Below are 27,813 nucleotides of genomic sequence, written 5' to 3'. Positions count from 1 at the left end.
TTTTGGGAAAAACGTGTAATTTCATACAGCTCCTCATACACTGGGGAGATTTTATCAGTGATTGATAGCATTCCTTGTGTAAGCGTGTATACATAGATAGCTATCATCCACTTTCTCTCTCTCTCTCTCTCTCTATATATATATATATATATATATATATATATATATATATATATATATATATATAATTTTTTTTTTTTACTGAATCTTTAATAAACGAAATCTATATCTAAATCTGATCAGCTACTCCTGCTCTATAACATGCTACCTGCAGATTCCACTGCAATTTGTGGTGAGACATTTCCTCTTTAAGTGCTGTATAGAATCCCACTAATGTAACAGCACAGAAAATATTTTATGTCTACCAACATAATCTAATCTATTGCATGCTGCAGTTGCAGAGATAAAAACCAAAACAAAAAAAAGACCAAATACTGAATATTGGATTTCAATGTTTCAGATGTGTGCGTTAAGAATGATTCATGTTATTTATTCTGTTGAGAAGATTGAAGGCATCTTGAACTCCCAGAACCGTAAAGAAAATACAGAATTGAACAGGTTAGTCTTTATTGTGGCTCTGTACAAGTGTAAGGAGGCCTTCTTTAACTCTGTAAGCCTGCAATTGTATTTGGACGAATGCAGAGTTTTTGTCCTCTCTGGTTTCTCCTATTGTGGTAGTGGTAATTAGGGATGAGCGAACTTCATATTTTGAAGTTCGGGTTGGGGTATATGCTGAATTGCGTTATGGATTCCGTTACCATGGACCATAACGCAATTCCATGACTGAATGCCTCTCGCTGCTGATGGTGGAGGCTCTGGGAACAGAGCCACTGGGGGACCGCATGGGGGGGGGGGCATTGTGGCATCAGGGGCACAGGAGGCATGAGCTGGCACAGGGGGTGTTTAGGGCACTGGCTGAATTCAGGCTCCCCTCCAAAGTGGAGATCAGAGCCTGAAACCGTCATTTTACCACTGCCACACTCAAATTGGTTAATCTGCACTGACTAACCAATCGGAGCGATTACCGGCAAGGGACCACTCAGGTCCCTTGCTGGCTTCGCCCATGTCTCTGCTATCGGTGATTCTTATTCTTGAAGTCTTAAGTGACGATGCACCATTGGTATTTACATCACCAGTACATGACTACCAATTTCATATGTACATATATAAAAAGTTCATGGGATATCCCAAGATGAATAAAAATCTTGGAGAAGCATTAAAATGATTTTAAAATAATAGAATAAAAAAAAAAAGTTAAATGTTCACATGATGAATTAAAAAAAAATGCACTTTACATCTCTACCCGATAGGGCAGAGATGCCCAACCTGTGGCCATCCAGCTGTTGCAAAATTACAACTTCGAAGCCTACAGCTGGAGAGCCCCAGGTTGGGCATCCCTGAGATAGAGCATGCTGCTTTTTTTTCCCATGCGGTTTAAAAAAAAAAAAAAAGTTCTGCTAGCCATTTAAATGAATGGGAGCCTTTTTGGGGGGCGGTTTTTGAGCTCATTCAGCGTGAAAATCAGTGCCAAAAAACGTCGTTTAAACAGGCCTTTTAGATGTGTTTTTTTTATTTTTTTATTTTATTTTTATTCGAAGTCAGAGACTTTTAATTATCTCAGATAACCCCTTTGGAGACTATCGTGAATCATTATTGTGAATGTTGGATACTGTGTTATGTATACATGGGTATGATCTTCCATTGAAGGCCTACCTGAGAAGACATCAGGGTGAAAACTGCAGGATTTTTTTTTTTTTTTATATATATTTTTTATATAGATAATATTACAGGCTATAGCTACTAGAGAGGGGTCGTTGATCCAGGCAGTTAGTCTGATTGCGTGACTGGAGTCGGGAAGGAATTTTTTACCCCTAAAGTGAGGAAAATTGGCTTCTACCTCACATATTTTTTTTGTTTTTTTTTGGTTTTTTTTGCCTTTCTCTGGGTTAACTTGCAGGATAACTGGATAGACAATAGCGGAAAGGGAAAGCGTCAGTGTGAAAGTAGCCTAATAAAGGTGATGGTTTAATCCTTTGTACTGTTCCACTTTCATGTTGACTTGAGAAATCAGTTTGGTTGTCTTTCATTGTAAAGAAATGATATAACCCAGGACTTTTTTTTTTTTTTTTTTTTTTTTTTTTACTTGAAATGAGCAAATGTTATCTTGATGTGTTAGAACATATTTCTAGTAGTCGTTTAACTAGGCTAAAATGTATTCTTCCTGTTTTCATCTTATTAAAGCACGTTGCTAACCGGGCAGATCTTAGAAAGAATTGCCACAGAATTTAATCAGTTGCAGTTCCATGCTGTTCAAAGCAAAGGCATGCCTCTTCTCGATAAAGTGAGACCTGTAAGTATATTGCACAAGATTCACATTACTTACCTGTTTACATTATTTCAGATTAGTTCTACATGGCCTATTTCTTTAGTTTTTTTTTTTTTCGCAAGAATGGTATAGTATATAATATTGGATGATTATGTTCTGTTTTTATTAGAATACAGTGGTCCCTCAAGGTACAATGGTCTCAGGATACAATATTTTCAACATACAATGGTTCCTGGGCCATCCTAAGTTGAAACTAGACTCAACATACAGTGTTTCAGGCTCTGATCCAACCAATCAACATGGCCCCTTTTCTGGCATATTTATTGCTTGTGTAGTTGCTCCTCTTTACAGTACAGGATGGTACTACATGTACTGACTGTACTGCCCTCTGTGCCAGGATGAGCTACTCCTTTTGGATGTGAGGGTGGCTCCATTTTTATTCTGGTACATTCTGTACTATCTTTGACCCCTAAAATGTTACTGTCCTCCTCAGAGTGGTTTACAGCTCCCAGCAGCTATTCCTAACTGCTGTATGTAAAGACTTGATTTATCTGTCTTGGGGTCCGTTCAGATGACCGTAAGGGCGATATACCCCCAATGTCCAAGATGGGAATACCACTTTAATAGGGCCGGCAAGGCATTCAGGTACTTTCCGACAGTGCCGGATTCAGAGAGCTCCAGCAGGATGTTCCCTGCCAGATCTCTTTACCGCTAATGTGAAACTACCCTAACTGCCATTTTGCTAAAATCTTATATTGAGCAGCTCCAGTGCATACCCATGAGTTCTGCTGCTAATTCAGTTGGGAATAAGCTGTCAATCAGTGGCAGAGGGGTGGAGAAAGCCAGGAATTCATGAATATCAGGACTCCTTGGCATATGCTGGAGCTGTTAGAACTGTCAAACTAGTGACAGATTACCTTTAAACTACTCTAGAATCTGACAGTTATTTTTTTTTTCAGCTTGTGCAGGAGGTTGTACAGTATCGCCAAAACATGTGCCACACATGTCCATGGGTTGTTTCTGGTATTCTAATATGTAGTTGTCATTTTTTTGGAAACCTTTCTACTGCTTCACCACTGAAATATAGCCAAATGTCTGTGAAAAGAAAACCAAATTCAAATCTGTCTGCAATACTTTAGCTATAACTCTAACTTTAGATTTATTATCCTCTTTGAGAACCGGACATATCCTTTAGCGCATGTGTTATAGTTCACCTTGTAATACCAATTCTGGAATATCTATTCCTATGCCTCTATGTTGTGTCGTTCCTCTGGTATTACTTCTAGAAGTTTATGTATTCATTCCTAACAGTCTGCAGTAAAGGTCCAAATGGGTGTTCCCAGTTGGAATTGTGTCCCTTTATAATCGGACACTGGCAGCACTGTAGAATGGCACAACAGTCATAAGTATAAATATTTCAGACCTGTATTAGAACATAATAAAATCTCCAGAACTGGAAAGACCACAAATATGGTTTTAAACTGGGAATTTTAAAAAAGTAACTTATAAAATACAGGGTCTACATTCCTTGAAATGTAAATACACACCCAAAACATATGTATTTCCTGAAAGCAGACAAGCAGATGATTGATGTTGACAGACCGTTGACAACTTTGTCCATCTTCATGTAACTTTGTGACAAACAGGATCTATTTAAAAAAAAAAATCTATTAACAGTTGCATTTAAGACTTACATCCAAGCAGATGTTTACACATAAAAGCAACTTAACCCTTTCTACCCCAGGCCAGTTTTCACCTTCCTGCCCAGGCCATTTTTTGCAAATCTGATGTCACTTTATGTGGTAATAACTTTGGAACACTTTTACTTATCCAAGCCATTCTGAGACTGTTTTCTCATGACACGTTGTATTTCACGACAATGCTAAATTTGAGTCAATATATTTTTCCTTTTATTTATAAAAAAAATCCCAAATTTCCCATAAATTTTGAAAAATTCACAATTTTCTAAATTTGAATTTCTCTACTTTTAAGACAGACATTACTGTCATAAAATGGTTATCGGTCATCATTCCCCATATGTCTGCTTTATGTTGGCATCATTTTGTAAATGTTTTTTTTTTTTTTTTTTAGGATGTTATAAGCCTTAAGTTTAGAAGCCATTTTTAAAATTTTCAACAAAACTTCCAAAACCATTTTTTTAAGCACCAATTCAGTTCTAAAGTGATTTTGAGGTGCTTACATAATGGAAACCACCCATAAATGAACCCATTTTAGAAACTATACCCCTCAAATTATTCAAAACTGATGTTACAAACTTTGTTAACCCTTTAGGTGTTCCACAATTAAATTTTTTATGCAGATTTTTCATGTTAATTTTTTTTCTTTCAACACAGCAAGGGTCAACAGCAAACTAAACCTCAATATGCATTAGGCCAAATGCACACGGCCATGGAACACGGCCGTGGAACACGGACGTGAGCGGTCCGTGGTATCCCGGCCTGGCATCCTGCTGACAGCAGGAGTGCACGGCGTCATTGGTTGCTATGACGCCGTGCGCTTCATGCCACCGCTGCACTACAGTAATACACTCATATAGATCAAGAAGGGCAGCAAAGAAGCCACTTCTCTCCAAAAAAACATCAGGGACAGATTGATCTTCTGCAGAAAGTATGGTGAATGGACTGCTGAGGACTGGGGCAAAGTCATATTCTCCGATGAAGCCTCTTTCCGATTGTTTGGGGCATTTGGAAAAAGGCTTGTCCGGAGAAGAAAAGGTGAGCGCTACCATAAGTCCTGTGTCATGCCAACAGTAAAGCATCCTGAGACACAGCCATGAATAAAGAATGGTACCAAAACACCGTCCAACAGCAACTTCTTCCAACAATCCAACAACAGTTTTGTGAAGAACAATGCATTTTCCAGCACGATGAGATGGCAGTTTGGTTGGTACCATTTTGGGGAACATAAGACTTTTTGATCGCTTGGTGTTACACTTTTTGTGAGGCAAGGTGATAAAAAAATGGCTGTTTTGACATATTTTTTTTTTTTTTTACAGCATACACTTGAGGGGTCATCTTATGCTATATTTTTATAGAGAAGGTTGTTATGGACGTGGCGATAGATAATGTCTATCAGTTTTATTTTTGTTCAGTTTTACACAGTAAATGCAGTTTTGAACAGAATGAAATCTTGTTTTTATGAGAGCCATATCTTATTTTTTTTGGACGATTGTCTTTGGTAAGGTCTCTCTTTTTTGCGGGATGAGATGACAGTTTGATTGGTACCAATTTGGGATAAATACGCCTTTTCCATCGCTTGGTATTACACTTTTTGTTAGGGAAGCTTTTTTTTTTTTTTTTTTTACAGCATTTACCTGAATCATGTCACGTGTCAATACCTAATATGTATAATTTTTTTTTTTTGGGGGGGGGGATCTGATCACCTGTACAATGCATTACAATACTTCTGTATTGTAATGCATTGGCTGTAAGTGTATTACTCTTCAGTCTGCTTGCCTGTAAGATCCAGGGGGCTGGATCTCATAGGCTTACATGGAAGACATCGGGTCCCCGTTACAGCAACCGTGGACCTGATGGGGAAGGGAGCTCCCTCCACACACCCCGCACATGCTGCGGTCAGTGCTGACCATGGCATAGTGAGGGTTAATGCAACTGCATCAGTGTTTTCACCGATGCCGTCTCCTGCACCCGCCTGATCAGCGCGCCATAGTACTACGGTGCTGGTCGGGAAGGGGTTCTCCGGGAATTAAGAAAATGAAAATACTTCAATATTACTTTAGTATAAACATATTCCCAAATACCTTTCATTAGCTATAATGGTTCATTTTGTCTAGGGAGCAATCATTAGGAGAAATAAAATGTCCGCCGTCCTAGTAGTACACACAAAACCTGTCCTAATCACAGAGGAGGACAAGTTACTTCACAACACTGAGGTAAAGAGCTGCCTCATCCTCCTCTCTGCTTGTCAGGCATTATGATCCTGAATACAGCTGATAAGATCTTCAGCTGAATCTCTGTAGGAATGGAGTTCATAAAGAGACATGAAGTACAGAGAGGACGGACAGGACAGACTGTGGTAATGTCGACTAAATAAAAGTGCTGCTGCTCATTATCTACACCCCCACTATCCTCTCTGTTCTTCATGCCTCCAAATGAACTCCATTCCTACAGATCTTCATTTGAAGATCATATTAAACTATATTCAGATCATTTCCCCTGACAAGTGAGGAAGATGGTGCAGCTCTTTAACTTGTCCTCCTGTGTGATTAGGACAGGTTCTGTGTGTACTAATAGGACGGTGGACATTTTATTTCTCCTAATGATTGCTCCCTGGACAAAATGTGCCATTATAACTAATGAAAGGTATTTAGTAATATATTTATAATGAAGTAATATTTAAGTATTTTCATTTTCTTAATTCCCGGAGAACCCCTTTAAAAGTAATATATTGGAGTGTGCAAAGCTCATGTATACCACAAGTGTTTACATCAGCAAGAGTTTGTCTTCTTAACACATACTAGCTCCATAACTGTATGGCGCTGGGGACTGTGACTTAAATCCCAGCCGCGTACAGCTACAGCACGCTGATCGGGGGAAGGGGGGGGGGGGTATTGGGGTTGGTGCAGGAACTGTGCCCTCCCAATCAGCAGCAGGATGCTGGCACATTAACGCTTGTTGCGATGTCTTTGCAGTGACTGCGACCCATAGGCATCGTGCTGCCTTCAATGTAAGCCTGTGAGACCCCGCCCCCTGGGTCTCACAAGCTAGCAGGCTCTAAGTGTATTACAGTGTGTTATACACTTACAGCCAATGCATTATAATACAGATATATTGTAATACATTGTAGAGGGGATCAGACCCCCAAAAGTTGAAGTCCCATAGTGAGAGAAAAAAAAAAGGTAAAAAAATTGTTTAAACAAAAATAGTTTTTCATAATAAAAAAAATTGTTTCAAGCCAGAAAGTGTCCTTTTTCCAAAATGAAGTTATAAAAAAATTGTAAAAAAAGAAAAGTAGGGACATTGGGTATCGCCGCGTCCGCATCGACCGGCTCTATAATATCTCATGATCCACCCCATCAGGTGAACGTCGTAAAAATAAATAAAAATTAACTAAACAGTGCCAAAACAGCCATAAAGTTAAAAAAATAGAAAAAATAAATAAAATTAAAGTAGACATATTAGGTATCGCACGTCCGTATCAACCGTCTCTATAAAAATATCTCATGATCCACCCCATCAGGTGAACGCCGTAAAAAAAATTAACTGCAATTTACTGGTCACCTTGTCCCACAAAGTGTAGTACCAAGTGATCAAAAAGGCGTATGTACCCCAGAATGGTTTCAAACTGTCATCTCATCCCACAAAAAATGAGACCCTAAGACAATTGCTAAAAATAAAAAAATAAATGGTTCACAAAAATAAGATTTTTCTTGTCAAAAATGCTTTTACTGTGTGAAACTTAACAAAAATAGAAATAGACAGACATATTAGGCATCACCGCGTCCGTAACAACCTGCTGTATAAAAAGATCACATAATATATACGGTCAAGGGGAACGCTGTAAAAATAAATATGCTAGAACAGTCATTTTTTGTCACCTCGCCTTACAAAATGCATGATATCGAGTGATCAAAAAGTGATATATATATATATATATATATATATATATATATATATATATATATAGAAAATAAATCAGCAGCACTCTGTTGGATTCCGGGTGCAATTCCACAGTTGCTCTTGGATAGGAGCCGTTCAATAGAAATAGAAAAAATATGGCAGCACTCCGGTCTTGTAAAGAAATTCAGTGACGTTTATTCACACTTATTTGCAATGCAGCATTTCAGCCCTCTGAATGGAGCCTTTGACAAAGGCTCCATTGAGAGGGCTGAAATGCTGCATTGCAAATAAGTGTGAATAAACGTCACTGAATTTCTTTACAAGACCGGAGTGCTGCCATATTTTTTCTATTTCTATATATATATATATATATATCTATCCATATATCCCAAAATGATACCAATAACAACGAACCCTCATCCCACAAAAAATGAATCCCCACATTAGACAATTACTAGTAAAAACCAATGGCACCCGTAAACCAATCCATCAAAATCTGCGCTGCAAAAGCCATATGGCGCTCCTTCCTTTCGGAGTCCTGCCATGTGCCCCCACAGCAGTTTATCACCATATATAGGGTGTTGCCGTATTCAAGAGAAAATGGGTAACAAATTATGGGGTGCTTTTTTCTCCTGTAACCCCTTGTGAAAATGACAAATTTGGGGCTGAAGCAACATTTTATTGGAAGAAATTAAACTTTTCATTTTCACAGTCAAGTGTTTCCAAATTCCGTAAAACGCTTATGTGGTCACAGTGCTCAATACACCCCTTAATATTATTTAAGGGGTGTAGTTTCAACAATGGGGTCACTTTTTGAGGTATTTCCACTGTAGGGATACGTCAAGGTCTCTTCAAATACAAATTGGTGCCCAAAAACCATTCTAGCAAAATCTGCTTCCAAAAACAATTTGATGCTCCTTTCCTTCTGACCACTGCCATGTGCCTCGACAGCAGTTTACTACCACATATGGGGTATTTCTGTAAATTGCAGAATCATAGAGATGTATATTGAGGTTTATTTTGCTGTTAACCCTTGCTGTGTTGCAAGAAAAAAATTGATTAACATAAAAAAATCTACCAAATAAATGAAATTTCACCTCCATTTTCCTTTAATTCTTGTGGAACACTTAAAGGGTTAACAAAGTTTATAACATCAGTTTTGAATAATTTCAGGGGTGTAGTTTCTTAAATGGGAGTCATTTATCTGTCATTTAGCTATCATTTAGTCCCTCAAAATCACTTTTATAACTGGTTTATAACTGGTTTGGGAAATTTTGTTGAAACTTTGATAAATTGCTTCTAATATTCTAAGCCTTCTAACGTCCTAAAAAAATTAAATGACATTTACAAAATGATGCCAACATAAAGTAGACATATGGAAAATATAAAGTAATAACTATTGTGAGTTATCACTACCTGCCATAAATGCAGATAAATTTATATTTAGAAAATAGTAAATTTTTCCAAATTTTCTCTAATATTTGAACTTTTTAATAAATTAAGGTAAAACATATTGACTCCAATTTTTCACCATCATGAAGTACAATATGTCACGAGAAAACATTCTTAGAATGGCTTGAATAAGAAAAAGCTTTCCAAAGTTACCGTATTACCACAAAATGACACATGTCATATTAGCAAAAATCGGCCTGGTATTTAAAACGAAAAGTGGCTCGGTATTGAAGGGATTAATAACAGCTAATATGTTGCCACAATGTGTTTACAGATTATATATATATATATGTGTGTGTGTATATGTATATGTTGCCTGGCTATATTCCCTTGTCAAACCCAAAGTTGGATCTTGACTCGGGAAGTCACTTCCAAAAGGTGGCGCTGGCGAGATGGTTCTCTTTCATGGGAGATACAGATGTAGCAGGGGTAACGCACACACTTTTAACTCATCGCGTTATCTTGAAACAAAAGCCACTGAAAAGCAATTGAAGGTGTTTGCTTAACCCCTTAAGGACACAGCCTTTTTACACCTTAGGACCAGGCCATTTTTTGAAAATCTGACCAGAGTCCCTTTAAGTGCTGATAACTTTAAAACGCTTTGACTTATCCAGGCCGTTCTGAGATTGTTTTTTCGTCACATATTGTACTTCATGACACTGGTAAAATGGAGTCAAAAAAATTATTTTTTTTGCACCAAAAAATACCTAATTTAACAAAAATTTGGAAAAATTTGCAAATTTCAAAGTTTCAGTTTCTCTACTTCTGTAATACATAGTAATACCCCCAAAAATTGTGATGACTTTACATTCCCCATATGTCTACTTCATGTTTGAATTGTTTTGGGAATGATATTTTATTTTTTGGGGATGTTATAAGGCTTAGAAGTTTAGAAGCAAATCTTGAAATTTTTCTGAAATTTACAAAAACTCAATTTTTAGGGACCAGTTCAGGTCTCAAGTCACTTTGCGAGGCTTACATTATAGAAACCACCCAAAAATGACCCCATCTAAGAAACTACACCCCTCAAGGTATTCAAAACTGATTTTGCATACGTTGTTAACCCTTTAGGTGTTGCACAAGAGTTATTGGCAAATGGGGAGGAAATTTGAGAATTTCATTTTTTTGTCTCATTCTTCATTTTAACCCATTTTCTCCACTAACAAACCAAGGGTTAACAGCCAAACAAGACTGTATCTTTATTGCCCTGACTCTGCCGTTTACAGAAACACCCAATATGTGGCCGTAAACTACTGTACGGCCACACAGCGGGGCGTAGAGGGAAAGGTGCGCCGTATGGTTTTTGGAAGGCTGATTTTTATGGACCGGTTTATTTACACCATGTCCCATTTGAAGCCCCCTGATGCACCCCTAGAGGAGAAACTCCCTAAAAGTGACCCCATCTAAGAAACTACACCCCTCAAGGTATTCAAAACTGATTTTACATACGTCGTTAACCCTTTAGGTGTTGCACAAGAGTTATTGGCAAATGGCGATGAAATTTGAGAATTTCATTTTTTTGCCTAATTTTCCATTTTAACCCATTTTTTCCACTAACAAAGCAAGGGTTAACAGCCAAACAAGACTATCTTTATTGCCCTGACTCTGCTGTTTACAGAAACACCCAATATGTGGCCGTAAACTACTGTACGGGCACACAGCGGGGCGTAGAGTGAAAGGTGCGCCGTTTGGTTTTTGGAGGGCTGATTTTGCTGGACTGTTTTTTTGGCACCATGTCCCATTTGAAGCCCCCCTGATGCACCCCTAGATTATAAACTCCATAAAAGTGACCCCATCTAAGAAACTACACCCCTCAAGGTATTCAAAACTGATTTTACAAACTTTGTTAACCCTTTAGGTGTTGCACAAGATTTAATGGAAAATAGAGATACAATTTCAAAATTTCACTTTTTTGGCAGATTTTCCATTTTAATATTTTTTTTCCAGTTACAAAGCAAGGGTTAACAGCCAAACAAAACTCATTATTTATGGCCCTAATTCTGTAGTTTACAGAAACACCCCATATGTGGTCGTAAACCGCTGTACGGGCACACGGCAGGGCGCAGAAGGAAAGGAACACCATATGGTTTTTGGAAGGCAGGTTTTGCTGGACTGTTTTTTTTTTTTACACCATGTCCCATTTGAAGCCCCCCTGATGCACCCCTAGAGTAGAAACTCCAAAAAAGTGACCCCATTTTAGAAACTACGGGATAGGGTGGCAGTTTTGTTGGTACTAGTTTAGGGTACATATGATTTTTGGTTGCTCTATATTACACTTTTTGTGCGGCAAGGTAACAAGAAATAGCTTTTTTGGCACCGTTTTTTTTTTTGTTATTTACAACATTCATCTGACAGGTTAGATCATGTGGTAATTTTATAGAGCAGGTTGTCATGGACGCGGCGATACCTAATATGTATACAATTTTTTTTATTTATGTAAGTTTTACACAATGATTTCATTTTTAAAACCAAAAAAATGTTTTAGTGTCTCCATAGTCTAAGAGCCATAGTTTTTTCAGTTTTTGGGCGATTATCTTAAGTAGGGTCTCATTTTTTGCGGGATGAGATGACTGTTTGATTGGCATCTATTTTGGGGTGCATATGACTTTTTGATTGCTTGCTATTACACTTTTTGTGACGTAAGATGACAAAAAATGGCTTTTTTTACACCGTTTTTATTTTTATTTTTTTACGGTGGTCATCTGAGGGGTTAGATCATGTGATATTTTTATAGAGCCGGGCGATACGGACACGGCGATACCTAATATGTATACTTTTTTTTTATTTATGTAAGTTTTACACAATGATTTCATTTTTGAAACAAAAAAAATGATGTTTTAGTGTCTCCATAGTCTAAGAGCCATAGTTTTTTCAGTTTTTGGGCGATTATCTTGGGTAGGGTATGATTTTTGCGGGATGAGATGACGGTTTGATTGTTACAATTTTGGCGTACATGCCACTTTTTTGATCACTTTTATTACCTTTTTTGGAAAGTAAGGTGGGCAAAATTTCAATTTCATCATAGTTTTTTATTTTTTATTTTTATGGTGTTCACCGTTCGGGTAAAGTAACATGACCGTTTTATAGATCAGGTCGTTACGCACGCGGCGATACCAAACATGTGTAGGGAATTTTATTTTTTTCATTTTTTATCAGTGATAAATGTGTTTTTTGATTTTTACTTTTTTTTCACTTTTATTCACTTTTTTTGGACCCAGACCCACTTGGTTCTTGAAGATCTAGTGGGTCTGATGTCTGTATAATACAGTACAGAACAATATATATTGTACTGCACTGTATTTTACTTACACTGAACAGATCTATGCCTTTCAGCACAGATCTGTTCAGCACCATGGACAGCAGGACGCCTGAGAGGCGTCCTGTTGCCATGGGAACCTTCCCCGTCTGCTCAGAACTTCGCAGACTGGGAAGGGTAAGGAGGGGATCTGTTGGGGGGGCTGTCTGGGGGCTCTCTCCCTCTCCATCGGGGGGCTGCAAAGGCACAGCAGCCCCCCGATGGGAGAGGGAGGGAGCTCCCTGCGCTGTTAACCTTTTCCATACAGCGGTCCGTACGGACCGCTGTATGGAAAGGGTTAAACGGCTGACATCGCATCGCAGATGTCAGCCGTTTATACCAGGGTGCCAGCAATGTGCTGGCACTCTGGTATACCCACTGAACACCAATGAATTTTCAAGGGGAGGCGGGCGGGGGATCGCGATCCCGCCTGCCGCACCGCCCACACCGCCCGCAACCCTCCCCCTGCACCTCCCGCCACCATAAAAATCATTCGGGGGTGCAGGGGGGGGTGAATAAAACTTTTTTTAGGCATATAAAGTTTATGATCCCCGCAGTCAGGGACCGCGGGGACCAGAAACTGCAGAAATCGCAGCAAACCGCAGGTCTGAATTGACCTGCGGTTTGCCGCGATCGCCGACATGGGGGGGTCACGGGACCCCCCCGCGCATTTAGCCTAGGTGCCTGCTCAATGATTTGAGCAGGCACCGGGTTCCGATCACTGCCGGCCGGGCGGCAGTGATCGGAACAACACATGACGTACCGGTACGTCATGTGTCCTTAAGTACCAGGACATCATGACGTACCGGTACGTCATGTGTCCTTAAGAGGTTAATTAAAGGGCTTCTGTCATCCCCCAACCCCCAATTTTCAGTTTTTGACTTATTATATTTGTTAATGTAAGCAGATTCCATATATGCCCCTCTTACCTCGGGCAGTGCAGTAATTACAGTAAAAAACGTACTTTTATTATATGTAAATTTTTTCACTACCAGCAAGTTAGGCGGACTTGCTGGTAGCCGCCGCATCCTCTGTTTGAAAAAACGCCCCCTCCTCCACTTGATTGACAGGGCCAGCGAGCACTCTCCTCCTCTCGCTGGCCCTGCCTGCAGCCTCAAATCCCACGCCTGCGCCGTACCGGTCGTCATTCGGCGCAGGCGCTCTGAGAGAAGGACGCTCGCTTGGCCGCTCCTTCCTAAGTGCACCTGCGCCGATGACGTCTGCCCTACACCCGAGGTGACAGAAGCCCTTTAATGCATTTAGTTTAGATAAAGCATGTGTGTTAACTGTACTACATCCGTACCTTTGTGTGTTCATGTTCCAGTAAGTCTCTATACAGGACTGGTCTCTTTGAGGAGATTCAGTACCCTGGCTAAGCCAAATATGACAAGGGAAAATGCCAAGCCAGATATTCATTCGTAGACGGCTGCTTCAGTGTGCTTGCCCTTCATCAGTATGGAGTAGGATTCTGGTTGCGATGCCTTGGATGCAGCTTAAGCAGGGTACTGGCTCTCCTTAAAGAGACCAGCCCTATGTTGACAGTTACTCCTTAGAAGTAACCCGTGACAATGCTCCATGAAAAATAATATACAAAGAGGTACCTCCCAGTGAAGGAGAGCCACCTCACTAGCACCACTTTGTGGAATGGCTCCCTGTAAGTCAAAAACCAACTTTTTAACAAGCCTTGGAATATGACAGGAAAATATCAAGAAATTCCCTTGCCATATTCCAATACCCTTTTTCACATATGCAAAGGGGTACCTCATGGAGCATTGCCAAGAAGTCTTCATACCGTGGAGCACTTCCAATAAGTCTCTTTGAAGGGGTTGTTTCATCATGGACATTGTCTTATAGATGTGGGTCCTACCGTTGAGACCCGCACCTATATCGAGAACGGAGCCCCGCAAGTGAAGGAGGGCGCACTGCGCATGCGCAGCCGCCCTCCATTCATTTTCTATGAAGCCGGTACGCTCCCATTCACTTCTATGGGGAGCTGGCTTGGTGGTGGCCGTACCGGAGTCTTCCAGCCACCATCTTGCGGGGCTCCGTTCTCAATATAAGTGCGGGTCCGCACCTATAAGACAATGGGAGCATATCCTAGCGATATGCGCCAATTGTCCATGATGAGACAACCCCTTTAAGGAGATCCAGTACCCTGCTTCAGCTGCATCCAAATCATCGCACCCAGCCAGCCAAAATCCTTCACCTTACTGATGAGGGGCAAGCACCCCAAAACAGCTGTCTACAGATGGATATCTGTCTTAGCGTTTCCTTTGTTATATTTCAAGGCTTGTTAACAAGTCAGATTTTGTGGAGCGACTTCCACAAGGTGGCGCTAGCAAGGCTTTTCCATTTCATTGAGGTACCTCTGTGCATATTTGATGCTGCATAAAAGAAGAAGCACATTTACATAGGAAAAGAACAATCATTTTTTGTTCTAAATCGTTAACTCTTTTAAAATGGCCATTTAGACTAGGTCAAGTGGCTTATGATTCATGGTCTATTGTAGACAGAGCAGTGGGAGGATGGGGGACTCCTTATGCCAGAAATAGGATTGTTAGGAGGTAGTAGGGATTTCTGATCTCCTGGACCACATGGAAGATCGCTTTATAGGTTTCGCACAGTTTTATTTATGTAAATCAATATAGGAAATCTATATAGAAAATTGACAAATTGCTTTTATTATATTTAGCTTTCTATATTTAAAGATTTTTAGATTGAATTAAAGGCAATGATAGTAAGTTGTGTCTCTAAGTGTGTTAAAGGGCTTCTGTCAGCAGATTTGTAGTTATGAAACTTGCTGACCTGTTGTTTATGTGCTTGGCAGCTAAAGGCATCTGTTGGTTCATATGTGCCTGTATTGCTGAGAAAAATTATGTTTTAATATATGCAAATAAGCCTCTAGGAGCAATGGGGGCATTGCCATTGAGCCCATTGCTCCTAGTCACATTTGCTTATATTAAAAACATAATTTTTCTCAGTGTGGGCACATATGAACATGGGACCAACACAGATGCCTTCTGCTGCTAAGTGCACATTGAACAGGTCAGCCAGTTTGTCCATATCTGCTGACAGATGCCCTTTAAGAGACTGACTCTTTATTTGGAATTTGTATATTTTGTCAAGAAATATGATCTGCCATAAAATACTGATTCTTTACAACTTGCTGTTGTTTACCTAACGTATTATTTTGTTTCCCTTCCTTTCTTAAAGCGTATTGCTGGCATCACAGCTATGTTACAGCGCTCCCTAGAAGGTCTCCTGTTAGAAGGCCTTCAGACCTCTAATGTGGATATAATTCGTCACTGCTTGAGAACATATGCCACAATTGACAAAACAAAGGATGCGGAAGCACTTATTGGCCAGGTGCTAGTAAAACCTTATATTGATGAGGTATGTCAATACACCCTGAACTGAACCTAATCCAAATTGTTTAAGCTATTGAGTCTTCTCGGGCATCTCTTAGGATGCAGTAGGAAAGGCTTACTACCTTCTTCCTATGAACATATATGCACACTTGGCTGAGCATGTGTGTATGGGGAGGAGGGCACTTATCACTGCAAAAAGGAACATTAGAGTATAAAACAAAATCTTTATTATATATCCAATTAAAACAAAATAAACGACAGGAAGGATTGACCCTTAATCAATCCAAAAAATCCCAATAACAACTGGGGTGTCATAGGAGGTACTCGGTATCACCGGGGTATATAGTAACTGACACAATCCCACAGGATGTACCCTCTGTAGCTATGAGAGCCACTCCAGTTGAAATGTAAACCTTCCCACAATTGATAATTCTGTGCCCTATACAATGTTGCAAACTGTAAAGTACTTAAGATCACCAGTGTGCTGTAACGTTCATTCACTGGTATCTGTTCAGTTGCTCCTATGTGACACAGAATCAACTGTTGGTGCTGCTGGAGTATAAATAAGGAACGAGCATAGGGTATAGGCTTATCTAATTGTACATAATCAGCAAGTGAACTTAGTACTTCATTTGCAGTATCTGTCTCCCATAAGACCTATGCCCGTATAGTATGTTTGTGGACTCCAGTCGCAAATTATTTGCTATTGCTCCTTCTTTTGCAGCCCACATCTATCTAGCTGTATACATGTCATCCCTATCCTGCGCTCTATGCGTTTTGCCCACTTGGCTCATCAGGAGCTATAACAGTATAGGGTACTGACAAACAACATGTAACAAGCTGGACCACCTCGTGTGGTGAGGCGGCGGCATCGGCGCTAGGGTGGCCGTACGCGGCCTCTGATCTACACTGATTATAAGGAGGAAACCCCTCCATCGGATCCAGCTCCTAAGCCAGCCAATGGGTCGGCCGCAGGCACGGCTTTGCCATCCCTACTCCCACCTCCCTGACAGGCTTCCTCACAGAGGCGATCGCGTTAGGAGTGTCAACACACTAAGAATACAGGGACTACACAGTGGTATGTATAAACAAAAGGCAGGAAAGTTGTCTCTTGATGAGGCAAAGCCCAGCTTTTCTTTTACTCATAGGTTAAAAAAATACAATTTAAAGAGTACAGTATTTGAGCAAATTAAATGTGACAAGAATGTCTGTTTTATTGTCAAAATTATAGAAGACCTTTTTTATTTTTTGGTACATTTACATGGGACATGGGAAAAAAATCTCCACTGCAGATATTTTTTTTTCTGCAGTGTGTCGATGCGATTTATTATAGGAGTTGTCCAACCTACGAGCCATTCAACAGCAATGGTGGGTACTTTGTGGGAAATAAAAATAAATAAATAAAAAAATTCTAAATGTCTGCGCTGCTTTAGAAGTTCTTGCCCTGACTCCATATATAAACTCATGTATGGAGTCAGCATTTTGAGGATGAGGGGGGAATCCCCAGTGCTTTGAGACACCCCTGTATATTTAACTTTTATTCTGTCTCCACATTTAAATTGTCACTGCAGGTCTTGAGCTTAAAGGGGGTTTTCTGGGATTTTTTAACTCATGACATATTCTCTGGGTAGGTCACCAGCATCTGATTGGTGAGGATCCGATTCTCCTGACCCATGCCGATCAGCTGTCTGAGAAGTGTGTCAGGCACAGAGGCCCCCATAAGTGTGTCAGGCACAGAGGCCCCCATAAGTGTAGTATTTTCCGCCTCAAAAACTTGGGTGCGTCTTATGGGCCAGTGCGTCTTATAGGGCGGAAAATACGGTATAACAAGCAATCACTAGAGAAATTTACTAGTTTCCTATGGAGAACTGCTACAGACACGGGCTCCATAGGAAACTATCTATGCAGCAGCCTCCTGTCATTCTCTTTGATAGGGGCTGCTGCATACAAGCTCCGGCTCCTCCGATCGCCGCCGGAGAGATCCAGAGCATACCCGGAAGCGCGCGCTTCCAGGTTTGCACACGCTCAGATGCCAACATCTGAAGTGTTAAAAGTCCACGATAGGCATTATCGCCAGTCGCGGACCTGATCCACGGATGTCTGCTGTATGAAACAGCACACACCCTGCTCCACTGAGGAGCGGGGGCAATCTTTGAATACCCGGCCAGCGCCGTACGAGTACGACGCTGGTCGTGAAGGGGTTAATCTTTTTGTAAAATGAAAGCTTTGCTGTGGGCCACAATTTCTTTAAGACAATTTCACAAGTCTGCCCCCATGTATTACAGTAGTTTTGTGTATATGAAGTGATATGCTTTTATTTGTTGCCTTGCTTTTCTAAGAGATCAAAACTAATCATATTTGAAGCTAGTTAATAGAATTGTACATAAACTACAGGGTGGGCCATTTATATGGATACACCTTAATAAAATGGGAATGGTTGGTGATATTAACTTCCTGTTTATGGCACATTAGTATATGTGAGGGGGGAAACTTTTCAAGATGGGTGGTGACCATGGTGGCCATTTTAAAGTCGGCCATTTTGAATCCAACTTTTGTTTTTTCAATAGGAAGAGGGTCATTTTAACGGAACTTTATTCTTTCATGAGTTATTTACAAGTTTCTGACCACTTATAAAATGTGTTCAATGTGCTGCCCATTGTGTTGGATTGTCAATGCAACCATCTTCTCCCACTCTTTACGCACTGATAGCAACACTGATAGCAACACCGCAGGAGGAATGCTAGCACAGGCTTCCAGTATCCGTAGTTTCAGGTGCTGCACATCTCGTATCTTCACAGCATAGACAATTGCCTTCAGATGACCCCAAAGATAAAAGTCTAAGGGGGTCAGATCGGGAGACCTTGGGGGCCATTCAACTGGCCCACGACGACCAATCCACTTTCCAGGAAACTGTTCATCTAGGAATGCTCGGACCTGACACCCATAATGTGGTGGTGGGTGCATCATCTTGCTGGAAAAACTCAGGGAACGTGCCAGCTTCAGTGCATAAAGAGGGAAACACATCATCATGTAGCAATTTCGCATATCCAGTGACCCCCTTAGACTTTTATCTTTGGGGTCATCTGAAGGCAATTGTCTATGCTGTGAAGATACGAGATGTGCAGCACCTGAAACTACGGATACTGGAAGCCTGTGCTAGCATTTCTCCTGCGGTGTTGCTATCAGTGTGTGAAGAGTGGGAGAAGAGGGTTGCATTGACAATCCAACACAATGGGCAGCACATTGAACACATTTTATAAATGGTCAGAAACTTGTAAATAACTCATGAAAGAATAAAGTTACGTTAAAACCAAGCACACAATTGTTTTTCTTGTGAAATTCCCAATAAGTTTGATGTGTCACATGACCCTCTTCCTATTGAAAAATAAAGTTGGATTCAAAATGGCCGACTTCAAAATGGCCGCCATGGTCACCACCCATCTTGAAAAGTTTCCCCCCTCACATATACTAATGTGCCACAAACAGGAAGTTAATATCACCAACTATTCCCATTTTATTAAGGTGTATCCATATAAATGGCCCACCCTGTACTTTTCATTGTTTTTCATCAATTACTCCCATTCCTCCTTAGATTGCCAAATTAACCTAATTAGCTGTTTTCTCTCACCCCCTTCCCCTCCCATATTTGAGTTCTACTTCCTGTTTTTTCATGTGACTGGTGCCCCATCATGCCTTATGGCAGTGAGACGTGTTCTGACATCAGCAGATCACGTGACACTATCCACACAACTTGTTCTTACCAATGCAGCTTCCTATGTCCTTCATTATAAGGCTCCAATGCCAGATGTAATGAACAGCAACTGAAAATCTAATCCGGTTTGCCACAGGGTGCAATGGTAGGCTAATAACATTTGAAAAAGGCAGTTTTGATAAATGGTGGTATTTGAGGAAAGTGATATAACCGCAATATCTGTTGAATAATATACATTTATATATAGTGGCAAAATCCTTTAAAGAATGCCTGATAGACATATCTGCCAAGTTATGCAATGACAACTCCTCAATACTATTGCATAGACTGATTTGCCATTTGGGTCTTGGTACAGTCGGGTCCATAAATATTGGGACATCAACACACAGTATAACATTTTTGTCTCTATACACCACCACAATGGATTTGAAATGAAACAAACAAGATTTGCTTTAACTGCAGACTGTCAGCTTTAATGTGAGGGTATTTACATCCAAATCAGGTGAACGGTGTAGGAATTACAACAGTTTGCATATGTGCCTCCCACTTGTTAAGGGGGCCAAAAGTAATGGGACAATTGGCTTCTCAGCTGTTCCATGGCCAGGTGTGTGTTATTCCCTCATTATCCCAATTACAATGAGCAGATAAAAGGTCCAGATTTCATTTCAAGTGTGCTATTTGAATTTGGAATATGTTGCTGTCAACTCTCAAGGTGAGACCCAAAGAGCTGTCACTATCAGTAAAGCAAGCCATCATTAGGCTGAAAAAACAAAACAAACCCATCAGAGAGATAGCAAAAACATTAGGCGTGGCCAAAACAGTTCACAACAGTTGGCCAGATCAAGAACACTCTCTAGGAGGTAGGTGTATGTGTGTCAAAGTCAACAATCAAGAGAAGAATTCAACAGAGTGAATACAGAGGGTTCACTACAAGATGTAAACCATTGGTGAGCCTCAAAAACAGGAAGGCCAGATTAGAGTTTGCCAAACATCTAAAAAAGCCTTCACAGTTCTGGCACAACATCCTATGGACAGATGAGACCAAGATCAACTTGTACCAGAGTGATGGGAAGAGAAGAGTATGGAGAAGGAAAGGAACTGCTCATGATCCTAAGCATACCACCTAATCAGTGAAGCATGGTGATGGTAGTGTCGTGGCGTGGGCATGTATGGCTGCCAATGGAACTGCTTCTCTTGTATTTATTGATGATGTGACTGCTGACAAAAGCAGCAGGATGAATTCTGAAGTGTTTCGGGCAATATTATTTGTTCATATTCAGCCAAATGCTTCAGAACTCATTGGACAGCGCTTCACAGTGCAGATGGACAATGACCCAAAGCATACTGCAAAAGCAACCAAAGAGTTTTTCTAAGGGAAAGAAGTGGAATGTTAGCAATGGCCAAGTCAATCACCGGACCTGAATCCGATTGAACATGCATTTCACTTGCTGAAGGGAAAATGCCCCAAGAACAAGCAGGAACTGAAGACAGTTGCAGTAGAGGCCTGGCAGAGCATCACCAGGGATGAAACTCAGCGTCTGGTGATGTCTATGCGTTCCAGACTTCAGGCTGTAATTGACTGCAAAAGATTTTCAACCAAGTATTACAAAGTGAAAGTTTGATTTATGATTATTATGTCCCATTACTTTTGGTCCCGTAACAAGTGTGAGGCACATATGCAAACTGTTGTAATTCCTAGACCGTTCACCTGATTTGGATGTAAATACCCTTAAATTAAAGCTGACAGTCTGCAGTTAAAGCACATCTTGTTCGTTTCATTTCAAATCTATTGTGGTGGTGTATAGAGCCAAACATTTTAGAATTGTCTCAATGTCCCACTATTTATGGACCTGGCTGTAACTGGCCAACAAACTATATGGAGCTATAATAGGATTTTGAATGCTAAATCTACCCTGATAAATCTTCCTATTCATGCTCAAATTATGGCATAGCTAACCAAATTTGCCCTAGGTGGTGACATCTGTGGATGGGAGTCCATTCAGTTCCTAAGTGCGTTCAGTTTGTCACATGCCCTTGAATATGCAGGTAGGAGTGCTGAACTCTGAAAAGATCTTTTTGGTTGCTTTAATGAAATTGTCTATCCTTCTTTTGCTGGGGCTGCCCTGGCTTCAAAAGCATAGTCCAGTCCTGGATTAGATTTCCGGTGAAATTCTGCTGTTGGTTGAATCCTGCCTTTCCAACAGCTTGACTCCTCTAAAGCGTGCTTATCCTCCACCAGTACCACAAAACCTTTAGGATATGCCAGATACATGATATTTTTGACTATAAAAAAAACGGATCCCTGCCAACCTGTCGACTATATAATTGTTGTATTCTTGGATCCACACCTGATTTTGAATCCTTCAGTTCACTTACTGTAAATTTGATTCCTGGGGGGGGCGGAGCCTGACGAGGAATGGAGTGAGACGCGCGCTTCCATAGCTCCTGCACAAATCCTGCTTTATATCCTTCCAGTCTGCCCGAAATTGTGAGCGCACTGTATATTCTGCTGCACGAGACAGCAGTGATCATAGGGACACAGGTTCCGACAGGTAGCATGCCGAGGAAAGGCAAAACCCCGTTTGAAATCGGGACATGAAGCGCAGGACCATCATGGCGCTTGGGAGGACGAAGACGGAAGTCGGCCTGCAGCGGCGCGCCATGAGATCGCGGCGAAGCTGCAGAAGTTTGCCCGCAGTGAACACAAAGGTTCGCAGGGGAGGTGGGGGGGGGGGATCAGGTGGAGGACAGATCGGAATCAGATCATTCTGATCAATTTTCAGAGGAGGAGATCCAAGAGGAGGGGAGGCTGAATAAAGCGGGCCATTGCAAGAATAAGAGGAGCCCTGATGGAGAAGATGGTGAGAAGGGAGCAGTAGAGTCCACCCTGAAAGATGTGATGGCAGCAATAGCAGGTTGTAATGCCACACTAAAGAGCCTAAACTTACAGGTTGGAAGTCTTAAAGAGGACCTGTCTGTCATAAGGCATAATTTGCGAAAAGTTGCAGAGCGCACCACAGAAGTGCAGCGTCGAGTTTCAGATTTAGAAGATGGCGCCAAACCGCTACAGAAAGTGACCAGAAATGCTGTTAAGAATATTGACGCGCTTTTCGCTAAAACTGATGATTTGGAAAACCGGTCACGCCAGAATAATATCCGTCTGGTAGGAATACCGGAGAAAACGGAAGGCGCGAACCCTACAGACTTCATTGAAAAGTGGCTGGCAGAGAAGTTCAAGGATAAAGGCCTATCCCCGCTGTTTGCAATTGAGCGTGCCCACAGGGTCCCCACCAGACCCCTGCCTCCAGGGAGACCTCCCCGTCCGATGATTGCTAAAGTCCTGCACTATAAGGACAGAGATACTATACTTAAACAATCAAGAGATCATCCAGAGCTCATGATAAATGGGATGAAAATCTCCTTGTTTCCGGATTACTCGGCCGAAGTGCAAATAGAACTCTCTTCATGGACGTTAAGAAAAGGCTCCGTGGATTACAAATACAATATTCCATAGTGACATTGGGAACAACCAGTTTTTTTGAAGATCCTGAAGCAGCGACACACTGGCTAGACATGAATGAGGGCCAGATCCGAGATCAAAGTCCAAATACCTGAGGTACTTGTCGGATACTGAGATGATTGATTAGTTCATAAGGAACTGTTGTCCCGAGATACGGCAGCCATGGACAATGGACAGAAGTTTTGGGCAGGTGGATGAGAGCGTTACGAAAAGGAGTGGCGTGAGTAGGAGAAAAGGTTTCTAAAGTTACGTTTACATTGTGCCTGCAGTGGAGCTCGACTGGAATGTACCGCAGGCGAAGTTGGGCTAGGTTACTTTCAACGGCCCCATTCTGTTTGACTAACTTTAATGATGAACGTTTTCTAAGTTGGTTTGTAATATCAAGGGGGGGTGGGAAGGGGAGGGGAGGGTTATTCCAGTGTCAATATGCAACTATACTACATAAGTGGGTATGTGTGGAGGAATATGTATATGTTACGTATGTTCATACATGAGTTATTCAGAATAGATGGCATCGTCTGTTAATGTACTTAGCTGGAATGTGCGGGGAATGGCGGAGGCTACTAAGAGGCACAGTATTTTCCAATACATGTCTAGACATCAACCAGCGATATGTTGTCTCCAAGAGACGCATATGACTAAACAAAGATTGCACATGCTGCAAAAACCTTTGGGTAGGATATTCTGTGCACTCGTCGTTCTCCGCATATTCTAGGGGTGTTAGCATACTAGTACATAAGAACATTAGGTTTGAATGCTTCAAGGAATATATAGATTTGTTTGTATACATTGTGCTATTAATGGGGTACAGTTAGTGTTGGTGACTATATACATTCCACCGCTATATACAGTAGTTCCTCTTCGGATGGTTCTGGAGTTTGTGGCAGCGTTTTCTGACCTACCGACACTCATAGTTGGTGACTTCAATACTGTGATAAATGTAGACTTAGATAGATGCAGAGCGGGGTGGGGGGTGTTGCTGAAACCTCTTTCGGTAAATTTAAGGGAGGTGGGACTATTGGATGTATGGAGAGAGACACATCCCAGTGATAAATGTTATTCCTGCTGTTCTTCCACATATGACTCTCTCTAGATTGGATATGGGTCTAGTAAATGCCAAAATGTATTCATATATGGGGAATGTAGAATACTTGCCCAGGTCGGTATCTGACCATTCACTGTTCAGGGTAGAACTGGTAAATATGGGAGAGGGCAGACCAGGGACTAAATGTTGGCGGCTCAACGCATTCTGGCTTACCTTAATGGGAGATAATATGGAAATGATTTCACAGTTGCAAGAATATTTTAAACCGAATGAAGGAACGGCATCTGTACATATAGTATGGGAGGCTATGATAGCCTTTCTTAGGGGACTCCTAATAAAATCAATAAGTAGGATTAAATCCAAGTCTAGGGAAAAGGATATACAAATGCATGATAGTATGCGAGCGATGGAGGAAACATTTAAGTCTAATCCTTCCATAGAAAATAGTAATAAACTGAGAATTGCACAGGAAGAATTTAGGTATTACCTACTCCAGCTATCAGAAAGAAAACGGGTCTTTTATAGACAGCAGTTTTTTGCTGAAGGGGAAAGGTCAGGACATATGTTAGCAATGATTTCTAAGGCACAGTGGGGCTCCTCGTGCATTACAGGATTGATAGACTCAAGGGGAATACTTAGGAAAAACACTAACCATATTCTTATGATATTGGAACAGTTTTATGCGTCGCTGTACAAGTCTAAAATAACTTGTTCCGACGTAGACATAGGGAATTTTTTGCAAGAGGCTGATCTTCCTCGGTTGTCACGTGAAGATTGTGAGGCACTTGATGCCCCTATACAACTTGAAGAATTACAAGAAGCGGTGAGCTCTATGGCGAATGATAAAGCACCGGGGTTAGATGGTCTCCCTGTGGAGATTTATAAGAGATTTGCGGACATACTGCTACCTGAATTACTTAAGGTATTTAATTATTCCCTTGAAAAAGGTCAGTTACCTGCCTCCATGCAGGAAGCAGTCATTGTAGTTTTACCTAAACCAGATAAAGATCCTCAGTTGCCAGACTCCTATAGACCCATATCGCCATTATCAGTAGATGTTAAAATACTTGCGAAGGTCTTGGCCAGACGTCTTTCCAAAGTAATATTGTCCGTCGTACATTCGGATCAGACAGGATTTATGCCCCAAAAATCCACGGCGATAAATATCCGGAGGGTGTTTGCTAGCTTACAGATACCGGCGGATAATATGCGAGACAGGGCAATTTTCTCTTTAGACGCGGCCAAGGCCTTCGATAGTATAGAGTGGAGATTCCTGTGGAGTACACTGGAACGTATGGGATTTGGGAAGACCTTTATTTCATGGGTTAAGGTTTTTTACTCTAGTCCTAAAGAGTGTATCAGGGCGAATGGAGGTGTGTCTGCGAGATTCCAACTCCGAAGGGGAACCCGTCAAGGGTGCCCCCTATCGCTGTTGCTATTTGCGTTGGCGATAGAACCACTGGCGGCCACGATACGTAAAGCCCAGGATATACAGGGATTTAAATATGGGGGTGTACATAACAAAGTGGCTCTGTATGCAGATGATACACTGTTGTTTTTGGGAGACACTGAACGATCTTTGTCCGCAGCGATGAAGGTCATTGATAAGTTTGGACAACTGTCCGGCTTGACAATTAACTGGCATAAGTCGGTATTAATGCTGATAGATAATCAACCCAAATCGCAAGTGTTGGTAGGGTGTCTGATTCCCTGTGAGGAGAGGATTAAGTACCTGGGTATACATATCTCACCTAACATTAGAGATTTTGAAGATATGAATCTAGTCCCACTGTTGAATAAATTTAGAGACCAATCTAAAGCCTGGTGCAAATTATATTTATCGGTAGTGGGGAGGGCGAACTTGATTAAAATGATAATGATGCCGCAGCTCTTATATATTCTGCATAATTCTCCAGTTTGGTTACCTAGGGACAAATTTGAGAAAATGAATACAATATTTAGAGAATTACTTTGGCCTACGGGTCAACCCAGAATAAAATTGGAAACATTGCAGTATTCTGAAAAGGAAGGGGGCTTGGCGATACCGAACCCCTGGATATACTATTTAGCCGCTCAGTGTCAACATTTCAAGGGCTGGCTGGACCCTGAGGCTACGGACATGACTAGCTAGATTCTAAGGTCACAGTTGCAAGGGCAGGATATTATGTTATTACTGGAGGGAGCGGACGTAAGAACTGAACAGCTAGCTGGATCTTTGAGACGTACAATATATACAGTATGGAACAAGGTAAAACAACTTAGAGGTGTTAGTGGACTTGCGTTGTATACCCCTTTATGGGGGAATCTGATGATGCCAGAATTTAGTTCCCTGGAAGGATTTGAGATTTGGAGGAGAAAGTGGGTGCTGCGGGTGAAGCATTTATTAGAAGGGGGAGTTTTTCGAACATTTAATACTTTGCAAGAAATATTTGCTATTCCCAAGGCGCACTTCTAGAAGTATTTGCAAATTAGACATGCATATGACACTGTGATTAAGAAAGGCTCCATGATACCACAACGGGACATGGCGCTTCATCTTACTCTCTCTAGAGGGGAGAAGAAAGGGTTAATCTCTGTACTGTTGGATAAACAGCTCGAATTTCACCCGTTATTAAGAATGCGCAGATGGGAGCGAGATATAGGTGAAATCTCAAAGGATCAATGGGAAGACATACTGGAAGCAGTACCGTTGTCCTCTCTAAGTGAGGGAGGGAAACTATCGCAACTATTCATAATTCATAGAGTATACAAGACGCCTAATTTTTTATACCGTATGTGGTATAGATCAGACGCGAAATGCCCAAGGTGTTCTGTGGACTCTGCAGATCTTTTACATATGTTATGGCAATGTACAGCATTATCGCGGTTCTGGGGAATAGTGGAAGGCATACAGAAAGCGTATAGGGTTCAAATACCAAAGGGATTTTGGGGTATGTTACAGAATTGATTACTGATGATGTTAGTAAGATAGCAATAGGACGTCTTTTTATATGCGGCGCGAAAGTTGGTGCCGCAGTATTGGATTCAAGCTGATCCGCCGAGGTTTAATGAATATATAACCAAGGTTAGTACTATGCTCTCATATGAGAGGACTATCTTTCAGAAAAGAGGTTGTCCCGCCAAATTCGATAAATTGTGGGCTCCTTGGAGGGAATATGTGAGTTCTTCAAGGAATGGTAGTAGGACATTTGACACTGGAATAGAGGAAAGGGGGGGGGGGGGGGGGGGGAGGTTGAACAAACAGTTATACTGTAAAATTGTGTATTAGTGATATAGAACGGCAAGGGATGATATATGTAATTAATGTGTGAATTACTTTCATTGTAAATTGAAGAATGAATATTGTAATGTTTATCGAAACGTTCAATAAAAAAAAATCTGATTTAAAAAAAATTAATTTGGATTCCTGGGTCCAAACTTCCTCCTTGTGGCTATGTATATCCGTTTTCTCCCCTGGACACTCAAGCTAAGGCAGACTATATTAAAGAAATCCTA

At 41.0% G+C, this 27,813-nt stretch overlaps 1 protein-coding gene across 3 annotated transcripts in view; it reads left to right on the top strand.

The window, feature by feature from the left end:
* COG2 (component of oligomeric golgi complex 2) overlaps positions 1-27,813 on the top strand; it is a 329,606-nt gene that overhangs the window by 80,395 nt on the left and 221,398 nt on the right. For 2 of the 3 annotated variants that reach the window (XM_040429435.1, XM_040429434.1), the window contains exons 5-7: positions 461-558; positions 2,242-2,350; positions 15,887-16,066. In XM_040429435.1, coding sequence (XP_040285369.1) covers positions 461-558; positions 2,242-2,350; positions 15,887-16,066 — 387 coding nt within the window. Of the gene's footprint in view, positions 1-458; positions 559-2,241; positions 2,351-15,886; positions 16,067-27,813 lie in introns of all 3 variants that reach the window. The other variant, XM_040429436.1, reaches the window with a different exon arrangement.

The sequence above is a fragment of the Bufo bufo genome, chromosome 4 (assembly GCF_905171765.1).
Source record: "Bufo bufo chromosome 4, aBufBuf1.1, whole genome shotgun sequence".
NCBI classification, from domain to species: Eukaryota; Metazoa; Chordata; class Amphibia; order Anura; family Bufonidae; genus Bufo; species Bufo bufo.
The sequence above is the reverse complement of the archived record's forward strand: the minus strand, read 5'-3'. Positions and strand labels throughout refer to the sequence as shown.